Here is a 23403-nt window from a genome sequence, read left to right as displayed (position 1 = left end):
TTTGCTCAGAACCAGCTGCAAACTATAAAGCCTGAGCTTGCTGAGGACCTGCTGAGTTGGCTGTGTGGCTCTTTTCTTCTGACCGCCATCAAAATAACAGGTTAGGTGTGATTCCTTTAGGACCTGTTGATCCCAACAAAGGTATTTCTGTTCCATCCTCATCCACACTGTTGTCACTCTTGGTTATGTTTTGTTCAGGAGTTGGCTTTTCTGACCTGTGGGTTTATTTTCCATAGGCAGGGGCAGAGTGAGGAGGTGCAGTGCCCTGCTCAGCCCTCAGCTGAGCACAGGATGTGTTTTCTGCTGTGCCGGATCCTGTGTAGCTACAGGTGTGATGCCTCCCCCTTCTTGCTAACACACTCAACTTGTAAAATATATGGTTAATAGGTAGGTTTTATTTACTTCACGTATCAGGGAAATTGTTTTATCTGGAAGGAAATACTCCATCAGTTAGGAAGAAAGCTCTATTCCATTGCTGCAATCTTTGGGAATTGCAGCCTTGAAATACAACTTTTAAATATTTGTTGTCGTGTTACAGTAACTTCACCCATTGAATTTGCTTCCATTTCCATCTTCCTATTTAGAATAGTCTTGAAAAATGAAGGCTTATGTTAAAATTGCCTTCTTAGGATATTTTTTTTTTTATTTATTTATTTCCCTTCCCCTGTTTCTCAGGTCTCTTGGTGACTGTAACTGAAAAATAAAAGCAGCATCATGAAATGACCAAGGGAAACATTTCAGGGAATGGTTTAATAGGAGCTTATTTTTCATGTAATAGCCGTAACAAAATCCAGTCTCCTGCAGGTAAAAAGTGCCCAAGTCTTCACCTCCTGCCAGGGCTGAGGTGACACCAGTCACCACTGTCAGCAATGCTCCCAGCCCCAAACCCCAGGTTGTCCCTATCATAAATCATGTGCAAAAGTGCACACATGGAAGGAGCTGTGCTGTTCCAGCCCACTCGTGGCAGAGCATTTTATCCACCTCAAAATCCCTGTCACGTGTGGTGTGTCCCCACCGTGGCCGCTCCCACACCCTTGGGTGGAGTATTTTCCATTCCTACCTTTTAGTGCTCTGATGTTTGGGCAGGGCCAGCACTGTGCAGGTACAAATGGCAGTGGTGACAAGGGACAGGAGAGGGCACTCCCTTGCTTTCATTAGTGACAGTCTCTTGCTCCCTACCCTGGGAGTGACTAGTGGAATGCCTTCATGGGGAGGGCCGGGAGAGGTGACAGCAAAGGGTTTTCATCAGCATTTACTAAAGGAATCACATTTCGGCCAGCAATCCCACTTTTGGGAGCAGTTGGCGTGACTGGAGAGAAGAAGGAAAAATACACAGAAAAGAAACTAATCTAGTACTCAAAAGGATTTCTTTTCCCTCTTTGTTTTGAGTGTTAAAACCAGTGATGTTTTGCAGATGGGCCAAGATCTCAGCTTGTTTTTTTAGCAAGGTCTCTGCCAGAAGCTGCTGTAGCAATTGTTTGGACTAAATATCTTGACATGGGGATGCATATCCCTGCCATTGCTTCCCTAAGAAATCCATTGGGTCATCCAAAGATTATCTAATCTGCTTTCCAAAAAGGGAGGAGAGAGAGATCTTTATATGTACAGAGCACTGGTGTCTTCTCCCACACATTGCTTTCAGATACACAGGGCAACTTGTTGGAGAAAAATCCTTTTAGTAAAGGAATTTATCGGAAACTTTAAAAGAAAGCAAACAACCACATAAGAAAGATAACCTCTGGCAGAGGCATTAGAAATTGTGAAGTTCAGAAGCCTGTGATGTGTTAGAGTGACCAAGATGCCAAGACCTCCTGTTTTTACTGATCTCCTGTACCAGTAGCAGCCAGAAGGACACAGGCAATGAGCGGTGATGATTGGAAAGGAAGAACCACAGAGCTGCTGGGACCTGGCCAGGTTGTACTACAGACAGCTCCACTCAGCCTGGAGTTCCTGCTAGTTCAGTCACATTCCTTAGGTTGCTTTTATGGCTTGTTGCCAGCACATGTGGAATCTACACATTATCAAGGTGTTCCTAGAAGCTACAAGATTACTGGAGGTCGGGTTGGTGTGGTGTTCAAACAAAGCCACGTGTGTGATGATGTGGTTCTACAAAACCCATTGAAACCTCCTCATGGAATCCACCCTTGAATTGGGAGCCTGTTCACCCCAAGACTGAACATGATGGGCCTGAAATGGCTCCACCTGACGAGTCATAGGATCCCAGAATGGTTTGGGTCAGAAGAGATCTTAAAGATCACCTTGTTTGAGCCCCTGCCATGGGCAGGGACACCTTCCACTAGACCAGGTTGCTCCAAGCCCCATCCAACCTGGCCTTGGACACTTCCAGTCCCTTCTGTTCTTTGTGTTTCTGTAGTCCTTTTGTCCTCCCCCTACCTTGCCAGGAAAAGAAAGCTGCTTTGCACTTTGTGCAGGTGTAGAGTTTGCTGCAGAGAGTCGCAGTGGATAAGCACACATGTGACACTTGGGACAGGTGAGATTTGTTTGAACAAGGACTGAAGTACCATTAGCACTTGAGATTCAGGCTCTGACTCAGAATTTTATCTTCTCGAAGCTGCCACTTGCCCACTTTAAACAGCCTTCGGGCCTCAAGACTTGACAGGAAATTCATTATTTCAATGCTGTTTGATCACTGTGCACTTTCTTGGAGCTTGAATCACTGGATACAGACAGGAATGGGGTTACAGAGCTTTATATCAAGGTATTTTCCCACTTGTGTCCAATTCACTAGATTTGGGAATTTCTGCTACCATGGAATGGTGGCCTTCTGCAGGTGGCAAGTGCCACCAGGACTCCCTTTGATGTCATTACGTCTCTGGGCCGTGCTGGGGCTGTCACAGTGCAGTGGGAGCTCTCAGGTAACAGAAAGGTGCAAGAACCCCATATTCTGGTGAGTTTGTAGCTGGTCATTTTGCCTCTCTTGGGCTGGAGTCCATCCTCTGATTTGGTATCTGCTGTCGGCTTAGGGGTAGGACCAGCTCACACAGCTGCTCTGAGCTACCCTTCAGTGTACTCTGGTTATTGGATCATTGCTTTTAATTCAGTGTCTCCTTGGAGATTTGCCCTGGATTTTTGTTCCACACCTCCTGTTAGCCTCACCTTCACCACTCCACTATTTTATATGAGAAAGTTACTTCTTCTTTTGCAAACTTGCTTCTGATTAAAAGAACCCTTTTGGAAACATCTGTGTCTTTGGTACTTTTTTTCTGTAGAAGGGAAAAAAAAGTATTTTTCCAGACTCTTCTGCTGCTGAAGAAGTTTCTGGGTGCCTTGCCAGCATGCTCACGAGTTAATAGCTCAGGACACTGAGAATGTAACATGGACTGAAATTCCTCACTGTTTGCTCTGGACTGTAAAATCTTACAACCCCTGCTGCTTCTCAGCTAAGCTGACACTCTCAAATAGTTTCTACACAAAATTTGATCAGTCCTAAATATTTTATTATTTTGCAGCAATAAACCTTCCTCAGATCCTTAGTACGGGAGAGTCAAAACCCACTCAGAAACCCATGGGGCCAACTTTTTTATGCCTTTGTCCTCTCCCTAGTAGTGTTGTAGCCTTTGTTAATCAGCTCCCACAAATGTGCAGATGCTGGGGACACAGGATGAGATCCCAGCTGGGGGAAATCAGGGCAGCTCTGTTATTCCAGGGTGGTTGGTTGTGTTTTTCACCCACTGAGCATCTGGCCTAGAGAAATAAACTAAACACAGTCAGGTCAGCTACAGCTCTGGTGGGAGAAATGAGGGCAAGAAATCAATGTTTTCCAAGTGGGAGAAGGGTAGAAAAAAAACAGTCAAACTCTGAAGGAAAGAATTCATATTCTCCTGCTCCTGAAGAGGATATTATAAATAATGCAGTGTTGTATAAATACAGGCAGCCCTTTGCAGCTGGGAGCTTGTAATAACCCAGAGGTATCACTGTACCCATTTTGAAGATGAAAATCCTCCCGCCACAGCATTTCGTGAACGAGACATTATCCTGCAAAATTGCCATAAGGTGCAGAAGTGCTTTTTTGAGGCCATTTGGCTTCAAAGTGTATCATCCTCCAGCTTCCAGCTCTTACTCTTTTTGGGATGTGTTTTCCCCACGCGTTTTTGTGGCTAGGATTGGAGCACGGACATAAACATGGGAGTGGATGGGAAAGCTGCCAGGGCACTCCTAGCCTAAACAATACCGGAGAAAACAGATTGGCTTCCCGCCCTGCCCTGAACAGCACAAGCAGTGGCTTGACTGAATCAAGTAATCTGGGCTTTCACTACTGATCCTTTTCCTGCTATTTATCTCTTTTGTTCCCTCTTTTTCCCTCTGCATTTTTGCTCCAGGGTTATTTATTTTTTTTTCTCCTTGCTCCTTTTCTGTTTTTTCTTTTGTCAGCCTGCATCTTGTTTTTTATTATTTTTCCTCTCCTCTTGCCTCACTAATTATTTTCATTTCAAACCTGCATTTCCCACAAAATCAAAAGGAACTTTATGTGAACACACGTTTTTGTCAGGTTTTTGTTCACTTCCACTGTGCTCCAGGAGTTCTTTAGCTTTGCTGTCTTGTTTACTTGGAAATGCTGGGCACGTCCCTCCAAGCCAAGGCAGTGTGGCCACTGACTTCCCAGCTTGGTAGAAACCTTCATTAAGCAGGCAATTGGCACGTTCATCACCATTTGTTAACGAGTTAGGATAATCCTAAATCAGACCAGGCTGACGTGTGAAGTCATTCTTCGAGGCTTTACAAGGCAAATTTGTCGGCAGCACGGAAACCTGTGAAGTTCTGTGGAATCAGAGGATCAGCACCTGCCTGTGGAGGAACAAGAAAGCTGCAAACCATGGTTGTGTGACAAAAATGTGTTCAAGAGGAAGAAGGGACCAATACCCACGGTGTCACTCAAAGGTAATTCCCTGTTTTGTGCAACTTCCAAGGGGTTCTGTGCACCCTTTATGCTGATGACACCCTAGAAAAGCAGCTGGGGCAAAGCCAAGGATTAGTTCTTTACCCTGAGCTTCCTTAATCTGAGTTTGTGCCCTTTGTGCCCTTCACAGAAGCTGTAGATAAGGCTAAAAGGCAAATTGGGAAAAAGAACCTGTGTAATATAGCCTGGGGACTCATGCCAAGAGTGACAAAACACCTGACAAACACAGCTGACCTCACCACAGCCCTGCCAAATTGTGAAGAATGAATATCCCACCTGTGGTAGGAGGAAATTGAGGCACAGGCCAGCTTTGCCTGTGGGACCAAGCCTCAGTCTGTGTGGCTGCTATCAGTGTGCCCAAGTGGCCTTGACTGCAATGTCCTAGGCACAGGGCGAAGAAAAACACATCTTTCTTACAAAACAGCAGGATGAGTTATTTTTGGGTCTTTATAAATTGTCTGTTTTCCAGCACTATCATTCTTATCCTACCAGGGGAACATGACTGACCTAATTAGAGTGTAATTCCAACAGAACAAGGCTCAACTTGTAAATACAAACTTTTAAAATCTTGAGTTATTTTTTATGTATGTACAAGCACATCTGATTGGTATGAACACCCCAGAGGTGGGGGGCAGGAGAGGAGCAGGGCAATGGGAGTCATCAGAGAAGCTGAACTGTGGAAAATTTGTGATACACAAGGGTCAATTTTCAGATGTATTTGAGACTGACTTAATCTGCTGGGAGAACTGTATCCTCTGGGATTAAACCTCACATAACCTGATGGAAATTCAGAAATGTTTTATCTTCCACCGTGGGGAGGACTGGCAGAAGAAGGATTCAGTATTTCAATCCTCTGTCCAGCAAAAAACATCTAGGGTGATCGATGAGGACACTTCCATTGATCCATAGCTGTCTCCACACCACAGAAGAAATTAAAAGGTGAGGAAAAGATGCTCATTTTCAATGAAGCCCACTTCACAAAGCCATCAAGGGTTAATCCAACCAGACAAACGCTTGGCTTTAGCTGCAACAGAGAAATCCTGAGAGGTTGCGTGATAAGCCTCCAGCCATACCTGCTTGGATTCTCAAGGACTGTGCCTGAACGTGTTGGGGATGGCTCACATCCAGCAGCTGCTGATAGGGAGTCCACAATGCCAAATGACTCAAGAGCAAACAGCTTCATCCCTGCCCTGAGTGCATACCCAGAACGTGTCCAGAAAAAACATCCGGAACCCAGGCACTGGAGACGGAAACAACGGGCCAAACTCTGTCCTTGGGCAGCAATGTGGCTCTGAGTGCTGGGTCTAGCTGAACAGAGATTCTGGATCCAAAACAGATTCCAGAATGCTGGATTGTTTCTAATGTGTGTCCTCATGAGATAGGGTGAGTTTGGAGGTAAGGGGATGGTGGTAGAAAGGGCTGCATGTCATGTGCTTGGAGATGATAGCTTCAGAGTCATGTCATGATTTTTGTCTTTTTCTGGCTTGACTTCTGGTTTGGAAGTGGCTCGGCAGAAATTGAGGTCACTGCAAGTGGTGCAATGACACTTTCTGGAAAGCACTGGCTGCTTCATGCAGTGAGACTGAGCTACCAGCTGGGAGGTCTGAAAAGACAGAGTTGTTCTCTGGTACAATGTGAGACAGGCAAAGGAGAAGTTGTCCTTGGAAGAGCTGGTGTCCAAGCATGAGCAGGGAATGCACACAGCACTGCCCCCACTGTGCTTTCCAGAACTGGCTTTATACTTTAACACTGGCTGTGGCTTATAATTTTTCCATCCTTGCTCAGAAATTATAGAGGAGTGAAAGGGAGATGGGTTTCAGCTGTCAACGCTTCAGGAACATTCAGCAGCATTGCTGGATGAAAGGAGCAACGTGATCTTTTTGCTCTGCAGAGGTCTCAGAAATACCCAGGCATGAAGCGCTGTGTGGTTTTGGGCTTGGTGAGAGGGAAGGCAGAAGCTGGTGCCAGCCCTTGGTCCTTCCCTGGCTGCTGGAGCTCTTTGAGGATGTCATACATCTGGTGCTTTCCCATTTAGTCCTTTCAAGAGGCTCATATGAGAGCAAGGTTTGTAAGGAACAGCCAGGAATAAACAGCTCATGATGCTGTTTGTGGAATGAGAGGAAAATAAGAAGAGAATTGTTAAAGATGGGACAGTCAGTGAATAAAAGCCTGATTATTAATGGGGCTGACATTTTGCTATGGCTGTTAGAAAGACTGTGTGTGTTACAACATGACTTTTCCCATAGTATATGGGGGAAAGGAAAACCTTTGGGTCTGTAACACAGCAGCTAAGGGGACATTATCTTGCAAATAAGGTAATAAGCATTATCTTATTTGCAAGAGAATGTCTCATTCTGTCTAACAGAGAGCTTGAGATGCAGGAGAGTGTTTGTCTCCTGGGGATGGTCTTCCACCAGTGCTCTGCACTCCTGTAGGACTTCTCTCCCCTTGGCCTCGTTCAGTCCTGCCAAGCAGGAGTAGTAAAATCCCCTCTCCTTTAGGGAGGACACTCTAGATAAAATTTTTGTTTCTCTCCCTCTCTCTCTGAATTTTTGGCAACTGAAGTTCTGCATGAGGTTTAATGTCATCCTCTGTGCCCCATCAGTTCAGTTGCTGCTCTACAGTTGGTCTAAGCTCCATTGTCTCATTTTTACTGGTGGCTACAGCCAGTCATCACAGTTTATGCCTCCTTCTGTTAGCGTTAGCTGTGGTGACCATTGGCTTTTGGATTCCCACATACCTGAGTTCCTTGGCCACCTCTTCGCTCCCAGCTCAGAGTGCAGGGTGTTGGCACAGCAGAAGGGCTCTGGGGTGGCTGACAAACACAGGAAGAGTACCCAGTGCATGAAAGAACTGTGCCACTGCAAAGAGGAGTGGTAGATAATGTGTGAGTTAATATTGAACTGGGATTGTTGCCGGGGTGGCACAGCAAGAACAAACATGCCAGGAACCACCGCAGTGTGAGGGATCACGTGGTGGCCAAAGGACAAGTGTGGGAGGCCAGGGCCACGGCTTCAGTGCTGCCCAGGACCATCACAGGACAGACACCCTGCCGTAGGGGAAGAGGGTCACACTCAGTTACTCCTCCTCTCCCCAGGGCATAAGAATAAATAGTCTTTTAATAGCACTGTGTACATCACCAGGGCTCCAGCAAGCCTTTTCAGAGCCCTTGGGATTTGTTATTAATGGGGAAAGCAATGGCACTGTGTTGGTGTCAGTAAGAAGGGCAGTGTCAGAGAGGCTGAGGCCACATGTGCTCATGACCCAGAGGAGAACATCCCTTTTGGACCACTCTGGGTCCTTTATAGGTACAGGTCTCTAACCCTGGAAACATCACAGGGGCTGTGAACCAGCTCTGCCTTCTAATATATAACTGTGCCTGCAGACCAGCACATCAGAAAGGTCACTGGCATTGATGTGGCTGCTACCAGAGGGGTTTAGCAGCTCTCTGGAAGACATCTCCTATTAATAAGTCATTACCCAAAACGGGAAGGGATGGGGGGAAGTGACAGTTTTGTGAAAGAAGTGAATTAGAAGAAGCACTGATGTCAACTTGCAGACTGCTGTTGCTGCTGCTATTTTTCACTTGTTTTACCAGATCCACTGCACAAGTGCAGTGGGGAGCACTCATCGCTCCCCCCTTTCATACCACAAAACATATCAAGATGTTTCTGCTGGATCGCCAGCCTTGGATAGACAAGAGTTGTGTAGCCCAAACTTGTGCAATTTTCTTCCATTCTCATAGACAAGGTGCTGGGATGCCACAGCAGCCCCTCACCTGCAGCCTTGTTGAGCAATTTGCTTGCCCACAATGTTAAACCCCTTTAAATGTTGCAAGAAAAATGATCTGGAGAGCCTTTCCTTCTGCTTTATTCCTCCTGGGTGCCATTTCAGTGATATTCACATTAGAAAAATAGTCTCAGTAAGTACAGAATATATCACCACATTTGGTCTAAAGGGCTGTATAAGGATAAAAGCATCGCTTTAATACATGTGATTGGTATAAAATTATCTGACAGTGAGTGCTCAGAATGGCCCCACCTGCAGTTCTGAGTCATGGCAGCAATTTGGACTGGGAGGTGGACATTTTGTCAACTATGATTTTCTCAAATCTGGGGAGATGGAGAGACACAGCACTTCAAGAGACCTGCAAAAAAACCCAACCAAAAGTCAGATAAATAAGGAGTTTGCAGAGGTTCACCAGACACACAGGGAACCATATCTCTAAATCAGTATATTGCTCCCACTCAAACCTGTTTTGGACAAATTAGTAATTTCCTTGTATGCAAAGATGCTGCACAATTTATTTCTATATTTTGGGGGCTAGCTAACATCCTTGTTCCTCTCTGAAATTTTTGCCTCAGTTTCTGTGTGAGAGAGGAGAAAATACTGAACCACAAGCTCACTTCCCACTGAGAAATCACAACAGCTGTTAAAAATTATTGGAAAATCAAAAGATTTGTGTGAGGGAAGAAATGCAACTAATCCCAGCCTGGGAGTTGCTGCTCCAGCACCTGGTTTCTCCTCCTGCCTCTCACTTCTGTTCTTTATGTCCTTCTGATATGGGAATATTCTGATATTCTGAACTGTCAAGGAGAAGAACCAGCTTTGGATACAAGAGAAAGGACAGCTCCCTGAGTACAGTTGCTTCAAGGTGTCTTTAACAGGGCAGATCCCATAAAAAGGAGAATAAAGTTGATGTCACAGCACGCTGCTACAGCTTAGCTCTTCAGAGCAGCCTGGAGAAGCAGGAATCAGGGATGTGTCTCCACAAAATGGTTAATTGATTACTGCCAGCCAGTGATTACATGAATCATTGAGTACATCATGGTTGTGCAGTGCTGGAGATGTCTGAGACACTGACCTACCAAAACTGGCAGTGCTGCTGCTCAGCTTGTCCGCCCAAGTGTGGAGATGACTGCTGAACCCACTGGCAGCTCAGCACACGCTGCATGCGTTTTATGAGGCAAAAGAAATGTTTGGGCAGAGGCAAAATCCGCTGCTGGCCTGCAGGGAGAAGCACATGAGATCTGACTGGCAGGTAATTGCAGAAGCACTTGGGTTTCCTTAAGGCTGAGCATGCCAAAGCCAGCGGAGCAATGTCTGATGCAGGTGAGTGTGATGTGCACGTAGGTCCTTGACTGGGTCCATGTGAGTCTACTGGTGTCTTCAGGGAACACAAAGAAGGGGACAGTGCTGGACTGGACAGAGGAACAGATTTGTGGTCCTTCCCAGTGTGATGGGGACAAAGAACACCACGTCCTGACCCATCCCCACACACACCCAGCAGCACGGGGGGTTTGCATACGCTGGAACTAAACTGGCCAGAGCTCCACTGTGTCCCCATACACGTAATGCACTTCCCATCTCTCTGACGGAAAGCATCCAACCCCATTTCCCAGGGGGAAACTGAGCTTCCTAATGCCAAATGTCATCATCTTGTGTACCCTGAGTGCAGAGAGAACGGCCGGGGCAGAGGGGATGAGAGAATCCATCTCCAGGTGACACAGCTGGGCAGTGCTGGCTCACGGCAGCTCCTGCACACACAGCCCAGCCCTGGTGGCTCCCTCAGGCTGCCAGGTCACCAAACCAGGCAGAAGCTCCACCAGCACAGGTGTGCGATAATTGATAAAAGATGTGTGTAAATCATAAAAGTATTGGGGTTTGTATAAATCAGAATACTAGGGTCTGAAATGAAGCATGGACATTAAATAGAGGAAAATACATGATTGAATCATTCTGTTTTAAATCCCCCCATTATGCTAAATAAGTTGTATCTACTACCAGTTTGCAAAATTAGACTTTCTGATAGTCCGATAGATTTTGCAAAATCAGATTTCCTGCCTTCGTTTGGTCAATGCTGCCTACCTACAGAGACCAGACTTCCTGCCTTTTGCCGGTTATCTTTGAGACTAACTATTGTCCAAAGATTTCACAGATGTTTATTCGACCACCACTGCTTACCTGGCAAAGTTAAAAATTACAACGAGAGCCCATACTATAAAAAGGAGCTGCAAACCAAGGTTGGACGGAGCGTGGAGTGGGCAGTGACCCCTCACGTTCCCCAGCGCTGCTTGCTCTGTCTGTATCAAATAAAGCAATCTCAATTTTGCTAAATATCGAGACTTTTTGTTTCTGATTTATAACAGGTGCGACTGCAAGTTATGCTGCCACAGGATTGCACCCTTCATAGGATCTGCCTGAGAGCAATGAGCCCTTTCAGCCTGGGGAGGTGTTTGGTGCAAATCTCTCTCCACCAGCCCCTTCCCTCCTGGACCCGTAACAGGAGGGAAGATAACAGGAGATAGAAGATACAGGGCGTGCCCCATGAACTGAGAGAGGCACAAGGGAAGGTGCGTGCACGGACGCCCGCGGAGCTGGGACAGACGGGACACACGGGCAGCTCCTTGTCCCTGCAGAGGCAGCACGAGGAGCTCGGGGCGCTGCCGCCCTTTGCTCCGCTCATTTGCGCAAACCACTCTTTCAGCCATTTCCAGCCCCAGGGGAGCGGGGACCGACACCTCGATCCCGGGGGACGATCCCGGGGCCTGGCCCTGAGGGCCGGAGCGGGCGGGGAAGCGCCGCCTCCCTCACGTCATGGCGGGCACGGCCCGGGCCGGGGCCAGGGCGGCGGCAGAGGCGGGCGGACAGCGGGCACCATGGATCTGCTGCCCAGCCTGTCCCCTGTCACCTGGCTGCTCTTCATCGCCTGCCTGTGCCTCGTGGCCCTGTAAGTAGAGGCCGGTGTCCTAAGGGGTCGGACCGGAGAAGAGCCCGGTGTCAGCGGGGTTGGAGTGAATTAACGCTGGAACCGCCCGGGCCCCCCGCGCTGCCCTCAGGGCACAGCCAGGGCTGCTCAGGGCGGCTGCGGGCCCCCCCTGCCAGCGGGAAGGAGCGAGCTGGGCTGGGCGGGGAGGGAAATTAAAGGAAATGGATTTTTTTAAATTTTTTTTTGTTAAGCTTTTCACAAGAAGGAGTAACGTCCGGGTCTTTAAAGACAGCAGCGCCCGTGGCGTCCTTGGGCTGTGCCTGCTGGGAGCAGCACAGGGCAATGCTGGAGCTGAACCCCCCGATTAAGTAGTTCTGTTGGCCAAACTTCGGCTTATGTGGCTCAGGGGAGCTGTTGCGAGCTATAAAGGCAAAAACTTAATATTGCTGTAGTAATTTATGTCCCTGCCGTGCCACCTGAACATCGCGGGAGGTCTTTGCAAAGACAAACACAAGGGCAGGCCTCTCTTCAGAACTCGACTCCAAGATCTCTCCTGAGTCACCTGAGCCAGAGTTGTCTGAGCTGGGCAACTTTGCTTAGGCTGAGCTGCAGCTCCTTCCAGCCCTCGTCTTCCATCAAAACGTACCCCAAGTGATCCTGCATTTATGGCAGAGTATCCTCAGCAGGGCTGCTGCTGGTCCATAATTTCAGCTTTCCCTGAGTGACAGAAACCACTTATTTAAGCAGTTCCCTGTGATCAGGAAGAAGTATCTTCTCTTTTCATTGCATAAGTGCTTCTCAGATGTTCTTTACTTGGCAGCTATGGGATATGGCCCTACCAGACCTTCAAGAAGCTGGGTATTCCTGGCCCACGGCCTCTGCCTTTTGTGGGAACTTTCCTGGAGTACCGGCATGTGAGTACCTGCAGCTGCTGCTCTATAGTGCCTTAGATCCTCCTTGTGGCTGGTGCTGTTTTCCCCATTCTTTGGGCAACTCTTTCCGTTGTCTTTGATCCAGTCAGATGAAAATTCTGGTTTTAGGTAGGAAGCTCTTTGGTCACATGGAGAACATAAAAGTTCAGGCTGACCTGAATGAGGTGTGCTGTATTTTAAAACTACTTTGTAATTTAAATTTTTAGTTTCTCCCTGTGTTTCTACGTGCTCTCGAGCGCTTGGAAGTTCTGTTGGGGGAAAAAAAAAATTGTATTGGAAAGATTCCTAAGACTGCTGTTTTCTGGGAACTGTATTTTTCTTTGCCCTTTTTATCATCAACATGAAGAGGCTAAATTAGCCCCAGAAATGCTTCATCTAACCACTTGCTCTTGGGCCAGCCTCAGACTAAGCCAGACAAATACATTTTTAAATAAAACTCAAAGCATTATCAAGCTACCAAACCTCATCAAGTAACAAGGCAGTAGCTTGTAAACAAGGGTTTACATCATGCATGTTGCCTCTTACTAATGATTTAGTGAGCCTTATGTGTCCTGTAAGTTTCATCATTACATGTAATATCAGTTAAAACCCTAATGGAAACAAAAATCTCTGTTCAGTTCAGTAGCTGCAGAGGAAGATCATATGAGGACAAGGCAGCAGCAGCTCTAACTTGTTGAGCTGAAGGTGAAAGGACACCCTGGGATCCAGTTCTGCCTCTTAACTCTGCTGACTAAAACTTTGTAGTCTGTCATACCTTGTCTTCATTACATTTTTAGATCAGGTTGGCTGGTAGAAGTTGAAAGTATCTTTTTGTTAAAAAAAAAAAATCTCTGCTCTCTTTTTTCTCTCCAGTGCAAATGTCCCCTAAGCACCTACATGATGCTTAAGAGGACCATGCACCTCCCAACTTCAACCTCTGCCACTTAAAATGGGGCTGTGGGATGCACTGTGCTGCCAGCTGTGGTCTTTGATCACTTTTCACTGGCAAACTGTTCTTCTCTCCTTTCTTCTTTTCCAGGGAGTCCACAATTTTGATCAGAAATGCTTTGAAAAGTATGGAAAAATCTGGGGGTGAGTTTCTGCCGAATAAAACTCCCAGTTTGGGGTGCTCCACAGCCTCAGAATAGTATGGGGGAAGTTACATTGATGTTATGTTTCTCAGTGCTGTAATTTCAGCAGTGAGAGCCTGGGAGAATGGAGATTTACCACTGGGAAAGTCTCCACCCATTTCTCCAGGGCTTTTCTCCTGCTGGGATTTCAGTGTGGTATGGGGCTGGGATGGTGATGGCCAGTTTGTGGGGTCATTTTTTTGCATAAGCTTTGAAAATCACCTCTACTGCTTAGTGTCAAACTGAGCCTCCTGCCTTTGAAGCTGCTCTTCTGTGTGTCTGGAGCAGAAAGCAAGCTGCAGGCTGCCATGGTGTTTTTCATCTTGCTCCCTGCTTCTCCCAGAGCTGGAGCACATGCTACCTTTCAACCTGCCTCCCTGCTCCCTGCATAGTGCTTGTTTTGTGCAGGGGCCTCTTAGCATGTTTGTACTGAGAGCCTCTCAAACCAAAACCAAATTGCTCTGCAAAAAAAGTCCAGGGAGGCTTCATGAAACCTGGTGCATTTTTTTCAAAAGATTAAATGCTCACAAGCTTCTTGAAGGTGGCAGCTTCCCTCAGCTGTGGCTCAGGGCTCCCTGCCCTTTAGCCCACACCATGACTTTTAAGTTTTTCTGTCTCTGTTGATTGGAAAATGGAGGAGACAGATGAATTTTTCACCTCTCAGTACCTTGTAGGCCAGGCAGGAAATCTCTTTCCTCCACAGGTGGATTCTTTGGTGTGGATCTCTTGTCTCCAGCCATCAGTAGTGGAAACAGCTCAGGCAGCTCAAGTGCAGGAGATCAACATAGCAGCAAAAAACTGCCTTTTATCTAAGCCCACACAGCTTTGGCAACTCTTCAGTACCACAGTAATTGCTAGAAATGGTTATGCTGCCCATGTTTGTCACTTTTGTTCCCTTTCTCCTCTTTTACTACGTAATAAACAAGTTTCAGCCTCATCCTTCCAGCTGCTTTGTCACAGGACCCAAACCCTTTGTGCCATGGCTCTGGCCATGGGTGGAGCAGGCTGCTTTTGCTCCAGTTGATCATGAAGGATGGACCGACTGTGGGTTTCTCTTGGCTTAGGTTTTATGATGGCAGGCAGCCCGTGCTGGCTGTTTTGGACCCCATCCTCATCAAAAACATCCTGGTGAAAGAGTGTAATGACATTTTTACTAATCGCCGGGTAAGTACCTAGTCCCATGCTTTGCTGTCCAGTACAGAGCACATGCAGCAAGAAAGGAGTTTCTTCTTGGTTTCAGTTCTTCTCTCAGCCCTTCAGCATGTACTTGTTGTCTGATGTGCCCCAGTTTATTGATGGCACCAACATCAAAACTCTGCTAGGGAGGTGTAGGGGCCACTCTGGCTGGGACACTGGGCCATCAGCCTGGATGTGCCCTAGGGACTGATGTAATTTATGACTTTTACACTTTTGTTTCCATTTCTGTTGTCTGCTGGTTGACGTAGCACTGATGTGACTTTAGGGGCGAAATCAACTTTCCATGGAAGGTTTTTCTTTGCATTTCTGTCACATGGAAGGGGGCTGTAAACCTTCACCTGTCTCCTGTTCCCCTGTGCAGAACTTTCGTCTGAACGGGATCCTGGAGTCGGCCCTCAACGTGGCTGAAGATGAGCAGTGGAAAAGGATTCGTACAGTGCTGTCTCCAACCTTCACCAGTGGGAAGCTGAAGGAGGTAAGCACAGGCCACTGGTACTTTGCATCCATAGCTGGAGGAGAACTGAGCTGTTTCTGAGTGTAGACCTTCCCCACAAATAGAGAAGTTGCCCTGTTTGCCAGGACCACATCCATGAACACCTGCATTGTTGGTACCGTTCAGCAATGCAGTGTCTGTCTGCCATCCTGGGGAGGGAGTCAGGAGAAGGGGCTGGGGGATGAAACAGCACACCAGGCATTGCAAGCTGAGCCTGGTGGCCCTATGGTGTGTATGTTCATCCTGCTAAACACATCACTCACACCAGGCATCCCAGGAGCCATGTTTCCCATGCTCCCAGGAGCCATGCTCACTCCCAGTTGGAGTGGGAGCTGTGTGTAGATTTTTGAAGGGGAACCTTGCTCAGTCCTAGTCAGATGATCTCTTGGTTAAGACATGTTAAATGAGAAAAAGTAATGTCTGAGGACTGAAAATGAGACCATCCCTTTGCTTGCCCTTCCTCCCTAAGCCAGGTGTGGCAAGTGGCAGATGGCAGTGTGGCCCAGCCTTGTTTGGTGGCAGGGAAAGAGTCAACAGTGCTTTCTGCTTTGGTTTGCATTTCAGATGTTCCATATCATTAATCACTATGGTGAAAAATTAGTGCAAAACATTGAGAAGAAGGTGGCTAATGATGAGTTCGTGACTGCGAAGGAGTGAGTAGCTGTGTGGGGCTGACAGGAAAGGGTTTGTATTCAGTGTGGGGAAGGGGCTGTTCAAGGAGAGCCTTTTCCATGCTGCAGCATGGATCTCTTCTCAGCTGTGGAGGCAACAGTCCACAAAATGTCCACAGCAGTCATGGGCATGGCATGTTCCTCAGCAGTGGGCATGCTGTGCTCTGCTCAAATGGGAGAGCTGTGCCCTTCGTCCATTTAATTTTACTGCAGATGCATTTTGAGGTAGGAAGCATTTACCAGAGTTTTTCTAGAAGCTGCACAAGATAATGGTATTTTGGGTGTAATTTTTGCAATCTCTTTTGCAGATGAAAATCAGAATATAGTTGTTACTCTAGGCTGCAGTTCAGTGCTTTCCAACTACATCTTAGGTTTTTGAAGCTGAGAAAAGTTGAGGGAATTAATTCAATGGGGAAACTTCAAAAATAAAATTATGGTTACTGCCAGATAAGAACAGACCTACTATGTTAGGACTGTGCATTAAGAGATATTCCCTCTCGCAGGGATTGTTCCTAGATGAGCTCTTATTTACTGCTGTGGTTGGGTTCGTCTCATTCACTCTCTTTTTTTCTCTACTCAGCATTTTTGGAGCTTACAGCATGGATGTGGTGACCAGCACTTCTTTCAGTGTCAATGTTGACTCCATGAACAACCCCAATGACCCCTTTGTCACCAACATTAAGAAATTTCTCCAATTCAGTTTCCTAAGTCCTGTTTTCTTACTCTTAGGTATGACAAACCTCATCCTACACAGCCCTGAATCGATGTCAGAGGTGCTGCATTTTCTGGTAGCTTCCTTAGTAGCTTTGAGTCCTTTTTGCCATATGGAAGATGCTCAACACTTTGCTGGTTTGGATTTACAGTCTCAGATCTGTAGAAATATTTCCCCAGGGAAAGCACAGGCAGGATTTGTACAGCCCATGTGAATCTTGGCAGCATCCTCCTATGAGGAGAGACTATGTTTGCAGATGTGATGGAGAGCTGCTCTATCACAGGGAGCTGCACTTGGTGTGGTATTGTGGTCAAAAAGTAACATATGGAGAAGGCTTTCAAGTGCTGTTACATCCCAGCCATCGTTAGGTAAAGAGAGATGGAGGCAATAGAAAGGGTCAAGGTCCAGATGTGCTGCTTCTTTCTATGCTTCGTGCCACTTTTGATTTTCTCAGGGCCCCTTTGAGCTCAAGTGTGTTGGTCTGTTCTTTTTTTTTTTAGTGTTGTTCCCCTTTGTTATTCCTGTGCTGGAAAGGATGAAGGTGACTCTGTTACCCTCAGACGTCATGGACTTCTTCAAGAATGTCTTCACAAAAATGAAGAAGGAACGGGAAAAGAGCAGCAGCACGGTGAGTCTAGCCTAGGTGACCTCTTCAGGAAAAGTGCTGAGTGCAGGAGGATGGGAGGATGCCTGGGGCATCTTCAGAAGCTGTGGTGTGTCACCTGCTCTCCAAACCTGAGAAAAACCAGAACCATGCCCTGCCGGGGCGTCCAAGTGGAGAAAGTATCTGTGTTCCTGGAGGGTCTGTACCCAGACCTCATCATGTACTGAAGCCATGAGCTGTGAGTGGAGTAGGTGTCTCAGCAAGGGACTTGTGCTGGACAGGTTTGCCTCCTCCCCACCCACATCTTCTCTGCCTCTGTTTCTCCCCAGAACCGGGTGGATTTCCTGCAGCTCATGATTGAATCACAGAACTCACATGATGGCTCCAAGTCTGCTGAGACCAACTTGGACAAAAGTATGTCTGGACATGTGTCCTCCTCTCAGCAGAAAGCAGTAGTTCCTTATCTATTTAAAAGGGAAGTAGGGAGAGGATTTTAGTTGTTAATCCCATGAAAGATTTAAGGTCTCAGCAGTGGGGCCATAATGATATTTATCACTGGTCAGCCATACTTTTATTATATCTCATTTCCTGGGATAACTTCTGAGGTGTGTTTGTGCAACAAAGAGCAAAAACAGTATCTCCTTACCCCCATTTCTTACTTTGCTGTCTGTGAAGGCCAGTAATGTTGGCTGTAGATCAAAAAGCACACAAAGCACAAATGCTGTGTCTGCCTTGCTCACCTGTGAGCTCATCTCTGTTCCCTGTCCTAGATAAACTGTAAGAAGATAAAAGCTCAGCCAAGGCATGGTCCTGGTCTGTCAACTCAAGGCAAGATCCTTTTAAACTTTTGAGGTGCAGGACAGGGTATTTGTAGGACACACTGCACTGCATCCTGCACCCCTTTGTGGTACCAGAGGGTAAGCTGGATGTTTCCTTTACCAACTGTTACGTAGCTAGGAGTAGCATCACCTAGGCTGATGACTGGGATCCTAAATTCCCAAGGGTTAATTACCGTAATTTTCAGCTTCTTGTATGTGCTTCTATGCCTTTTTTCAGCATTAAGTGATGAGGAGGTTCTGGCCCAGGCTCTTATCTTTGTCTTTGCTGGTTATGAGACCACCAGCTCCACCCTCAGCTACATAGCCTACAACCTGGCCACCCACCCTGATGTGCAGCAGCGACTCCAGGATGAGATCGATACACACCTGCCCAACAAGGTAAAGGAGGGGGGGAAGATGCTGAGCTTGTTCCCACCAGCCTTGCAAACCCAGGCTGGAAACAGAGTGGCAGAGGTGCTGGCACTGAGATTCCCCCTTTCCTGGAAGCACTGGGGGGCTGTAGGGGTAGCAGTTGCAGTGCTGTGTTCTCAGTCCCCCCATTCCTCTCCCAGGCTGCTCCCACGTACAGCACAATCACTCAGATGGAGTACTTGGATATGGTGGTGAACGAATCCATCCGGCTCTACCCTGCCGGGGGCCGGCTCGAGAGGGTCTGCAAGAAGACTGTGGAGCTCAGTGGAGTGATTATTCCAGAGGGAATGGTGGTCCTGATCCCAGCCTTCGTGCTGCACCGCGACCCGCAGTACTGGCCAGAGCCGGATGAGTTCAGGCCTGAGAGGTGAGGGCCATGTGGGGGAATAGCTGCGTGCTCAACCTCAGCCCTGGGAGTGGGGATGGCAGCAAAAGTGGGGAATTTGTGATTATAACATTTAAATTAGACATTTATCATTGTCTGACATCTAGTCCCAGCATTACCGTGAGGGGATTTTTATGATCTACATCCATAAACTGTGCATGGAATTTAATTAACTGCATTGAAGGCAGCAACAGTGAGAGCAGCTCCCAGCAGCTGTAACACTGAGGGGTTTATGGCCAGATATTAAAGCAAGAGCCATTGGGTGACTGGCACAATGCCCTGCAAATCAGCAGTGGAAGGGCAAAGATGGGTAGAAAATAAAACTCAAATTTTAACTCAAGTTACGAAACAATCTTTGCTTAGGAGCTCTGTCAGACCCTGCAAAATAAAGCAATAGCCCAGGGCAGACCTGGGATACCATGAACGTGGTAGTCTTCAGGTAGCCACCAAGACATTGAGGCTTGGTCAAGAGAGAGCAGGATCAGACCTCTGCCCTTGCACCAGGAGCTGAAATACCCCTGAAAATTAATACTGATGTGGGGATGTGGTGACCTTTGAGACAAAACACGGTAGTGGTACCAGACAGAAGCAACTGTAGAGCCAGTGGTCACCTTGTGTTAGATTCAAAAGGAATCAAATGGGAGTACTCTGGCAATGGACCAGGCTACACCAGTTACTCCAGTACTCACATCCTTATTCCAGTTGTCAAACTGGGTATGGGTTAGCTGGTCAGGAGCTCTTTAGGGCTCACTTGCCTTGCTTGCTGGGAGTTCATCAGAGATACGTGCTGCTGTCTCAGTAGTGAGGTACTTCACTTCTGACTTAGCATGGCTGAGGTTTGTACCTCGTGCACTGGGAATGAAAAGCTTTCTGACATGAAAACCAACTGATCACTAAGAAGTATTACTGAAAATGCTCAGTGGCAAATTTCTCTGTGAAGCTGATTGTTCTTCCCTGTTTTTCATGATGAGGCAAGGAATGGGGCTGGTATGTCTCAAAAGCAACCCTGTCTTTAGTCACACAGGGGGAGAACATCTTTGTGCTCACTCGGTCCTTTGATCTACGGGGAAGCTGTGGAGCTGTAGACCTGTGTGGTTTAGGGTTTGAATTCTGGCTTCAGTTTTGGAGCTGAGAGGTAGTTCTGAGAAAAGAATAGTTAGGAAATCCATTAGCGTATTTCAGGTATTCCCAAGACAGCCAATGCACCTGGATTTGCACAGCCAAATCTGAACAGTAGGATGAAAGCAGAGGCATAACGTGTCTATTGAGACAGAAATAAGGGACTTAGCTTCTAATACGCACAGAAACACAAAAAGCTTTTCCATTCCCAGACCCCTCATCGCTTCAGATTTGGAAGCTGACACATCCTGGAACAGAGTGGCTCTTGCTAACTTGGTGTGGTTGTTTTTTTTTTTTTTTTTTTTTTTTTTTTTGTTATAACCAGGTTTAGTAAAGAGAACAAAGAGGGTATTGACCCCTATACCTTCCTGCCATTCGGGGCTGGCCCCAGGAACTGCATAGGGATGAGGTTTGCTCTCCTCATTGTGAAAGTGGCTGTGGTTGTCCTGTTGCAGAACTTCTCATTCAGACCCTGCAAAGACACACCGGTGAGGATGTGGGGTGATGTGTGTCATTATCTGCCCCCTACTCCCTTTGAGATGGTCCTACTGTTGCATGGGAATAACTGTTTAAATATCTTCAGTTAATTTTAAGGGCCTCACTGCAAGTTACTTACGCTTTTTTAAAAAAGCCTCTACAGAAGCATATTTAATGTTAGTGGGATGTTTAGGCTGAAATCCCTGAGGTCCTGTGCCTGTCTTTGGGTGCACCTAAATTGTGGGGTGCTCTCCCCTACAGTGCACCGTTGGTCTCTTTGACCCAGCTTAGGAAAGACCCTGCTCCAGAGAGCAGGAAAGGAATATGCCCCAGCCTGTGCCAAAGCTGTGTTCTGCAACACAAACATGGCTGTTCTCTGTGGGGCATCCCAAGACAAAATTAATCTCTTACGAGCCCTAAAGGGTAGCAATTTTCAAGCAAGCACAGTCTGGGTTAAGTTTGTATTGGTGACCCTCTCCTTTGGGGCTATGCAGGATCCCACCAGGCTTTGGTTTTGTCCAGGATGTCAGTGAATGCTGCATACAGTACTGATGGGATGGGCCTTGCAGGGTGGGAGTGTTTGACATGAAATAAATGCAGGAGCTGTTGGAAATGATGTGTCAGTCCAGCCCTGCTAAGAGCATGGCAGCTCCTGTGCCTCAGGCAGGCAGCACTGTGGTGTTTTCACCTGATACAGCTCCCTGCACTCACTGCTGCAAAAGGCTGGGCCGTTATTACATTCTGTTGGTGAGGAGAGCTAGGGAAATCAGAGCAGAGGGGGCAACAAGTCACTCAAAGGACGTTTGTTGTAAGAAACAGAAAAGTCCTTATTAAATTATTACTTGGCACGGTGCTCAGCTGGAATCTCTGCAGATTCAGATTGCAGCTCAACTAGTAACCTGGAGGTGAAAGACTGTAATAGTCCATTAACAATGCAGTGACCTATCCACCCTCCCCCAAGTCTAATGACATTTTTCTAGTCCTCTGCAATCCATAAAATTGATTCTTTTTATAACTGCCTTTAATTAAAAGGAGACAAGTTAAATATGTATTGTATTATTGGTGCCCATAGGTTTATGGGGCTCTTTCAGCCCTTTTTTCTACAGAAGGTGACATGTGCATCAGATCAGAGTGGGAGGGAAAATTTCATGCTGGAACATCTCTTTGGAACATGTATATGGAAGCTGCAGCCTCCTCTCACTGCTCCACTGATGGCACACTGGGCTCTGAGCCATGTTACTTAAATTTCCTGAAACAAAGCTTACAGGGATTTGGGAGGTGAATGTGGCCTGTTGGGCTGGGGAAGTGTCACCGTAGTCCTGCTGGGGAGAGAGGGAGCTGGGATATGAGTTGCATCCATTGGTGGGGGAGACTTAAAACACACTTCCCTCCCCTGCAAGCTGACTCCCTCCAACACCAGCTTTAAGCCTTGTTTCTAATGAGAGTCCCAGCCTACCCCATGGAAACATTTTATGTTGAGGATGCTTTTGCTTTGCTACTGGGTCTGAGCAGCGATTTTTAGTTCTGCTCTTCCTGGAGAGCTTATTGTTCCTCCAGCTCCCATTATGATCTAGCTGCCCTTAGTACTGACACACTTCTGCATTAAACAAAATGGCACTGCATGCCCCCATTTAGCTGCAGCACCCTGGGTGGGGTTTGGCTGCTCTTCCCTTGATCAGTGTACTGAGCTCTTTGTATCACACCACGTGAAAGCCAGAACCCACCAACCAGTTTATCCAAGGGCCAAGGGCTGTTAAACACCTGCTGGTGGCTGCTTTGCATGAGCTATAGTGATGGTCCTGCTGTTAAGTACACCTGTGAGCTGAGACATGCATTGAAAATAAGTGGTAGCTGGGATGTGTGTGAGCTGTAGGGCTCCTGTTGTCCTGTCTGTCCTTTCTCCCAGCTGACATGGCTGTTCCATTGTTTTTTTCCTCCTATTCAAGATCCCACTGGTGCTGGACTCAAAAGGTTTTTTGCAGCCAAAGAAGCCCATTGTCCTGAAGATGGTCCCCAGAGCCCAGTCTGATCTGAAGAAGTGAAGGAAGCAGGAACAGAGCAAGAGACTCTTATGTAATGGTGCCTCCTCCAGCTCTTGAGAGGAGACCAGGTTAATGGAATGTCAGGGGGGCAGACCTCCCCATTTCATGGGGGTTTGGCCCAGCACAGTTACATGAGCATTATCCTAATGAGCATGAGCCCCAGGTCCTGCTGTCCCCAATCACAATAGATATTTTGCAAGACCATTTGCACTCAAGTTATTTGGGCATTTTTTTTCTCTCTCTGAAGAGGCACTTTTCTAAGCAATTTGATTCCAGACACTGTCAGTCTCTTCTGGCAGTGTAATTTAAATCAAGATGGGGAGAGCAAATTGCACATAGTTAAGTAATGCTGCCATTGCTCCTTGTTCCCACTGCCTGCTGGGTGACTCTCTGTCTTCTTGTTTTATTCTCCTGGGAATGCAGAGTTGTCCAGGGCTGTTTCCTCAGCTCTGTGCTGTGACCCTGACAAGTGTTAAAATGGTCATGTCCTTACAGGACTGAATGCCTGCAGCAGATTTTCTGATGCTGATTTATTTAGATTTTGGTATGAATTTAGATGGCTTTTGTGTGATTCCAAGTGCAGATAAGTTAACTGGAGGAGCCCAGAGAGAAGCAGTTACCCCTAAGAACTGGAGATGTGCAGAGTGGGAGAGAAGTGTCCCACACGTGTGTCCTGATTGTTTGCTTATTTTATCATGGGCATGCAGCCACCTGCCGTGGGAGGGATTGTCAACACAGGCACCATCCATACTGCTATCATGACACCTTTTAGTCTGATTTATATT

At 47.0% G+C, this 23403-nt stretch overlaps 1 protein-coding gene across 2 annotated transcripts; it reads left to right on the top strand.

The window, feature by feature from the left end:
* Positions 1-11577: 11577 nt before the first annotated feature.
* On the top strand, positions 11578-22640 carry LOC134050366 (cytochrome P450 3A12-like). 2 transcript variants are annotated; one of them, XM_062503382.1, is made up of 13 exons: positions 11578-11648; positions 12448-12541; positions 13578-13630; positions 14733-14832; positions 15227-15340; positions 15923-16011; positions 16610-16758; positions 17242-17369; positions 17675-17759; positions 18402-18562; positions 18736-18962; positions 20425-20587; positions 22523-22640. In XM_062503382.1, exons 1-13 carry the CDS (start codon positions 11578-11580, stop codon positions 22616-22618), a joined length of 1530 nt encoding a protein of 509 aa, XP_062359366.1. In that variant the 3' UTR covers positions 22619-22640. The 2 variants fall into 2 exon arrangements, with proteins under 2 accessions (XP_062359366.1, XP_062359365.1); XM_062503381.1 differs by lacking the exon at positions 22523-22640 and having other exon boundaries at positions 20425-20899.
* Positions 22641-23403: the final 763 nt, after the last annotated feature.

This window comes from Cinclus cinclus, chromosome 16 (genome assembly GCF_963662255.1).
Source record: "Cinclus cinclus chromosome 16, bCinCin1.1, whole genome shotgun sequence".
In the NCBI taxonomy this organism is placed as follows: Eukaryota; Metazoa; Chordata; class Aves; order Passeriformes; family Cinclidae; genus Cinclus; species Cinclus cinclus.
The sequence above is the reverse complement of the archived record's forward strand: the minus strand, read 5'-3'. Positions and strand labels throughout refer to the sequence as shown.

Coding starts and splice junctions, on each gene's coding strand:
- LOC134050366 (XM_062503381.1), top strand. CDS start 11,578: ATGGATCTGCTGCCCAGCCTGTCCCCTGTCACCTGGCTGCTCTTCATC. Junction 16,012..16,609: donor GAGTTCGTGACTGCGAAGGA/GTGAGTAGCTGT, acceptor TTCTCTACTCAG/CATTTTTGGAGCTTACAGCA. Junction 18,563..18,735: donor ATACACACCTGCCCAACAAG/GTAAAGGAGGGG, acceptor TTCCTCTCCCAG/GCTGCTCCCACGTACAGCAC.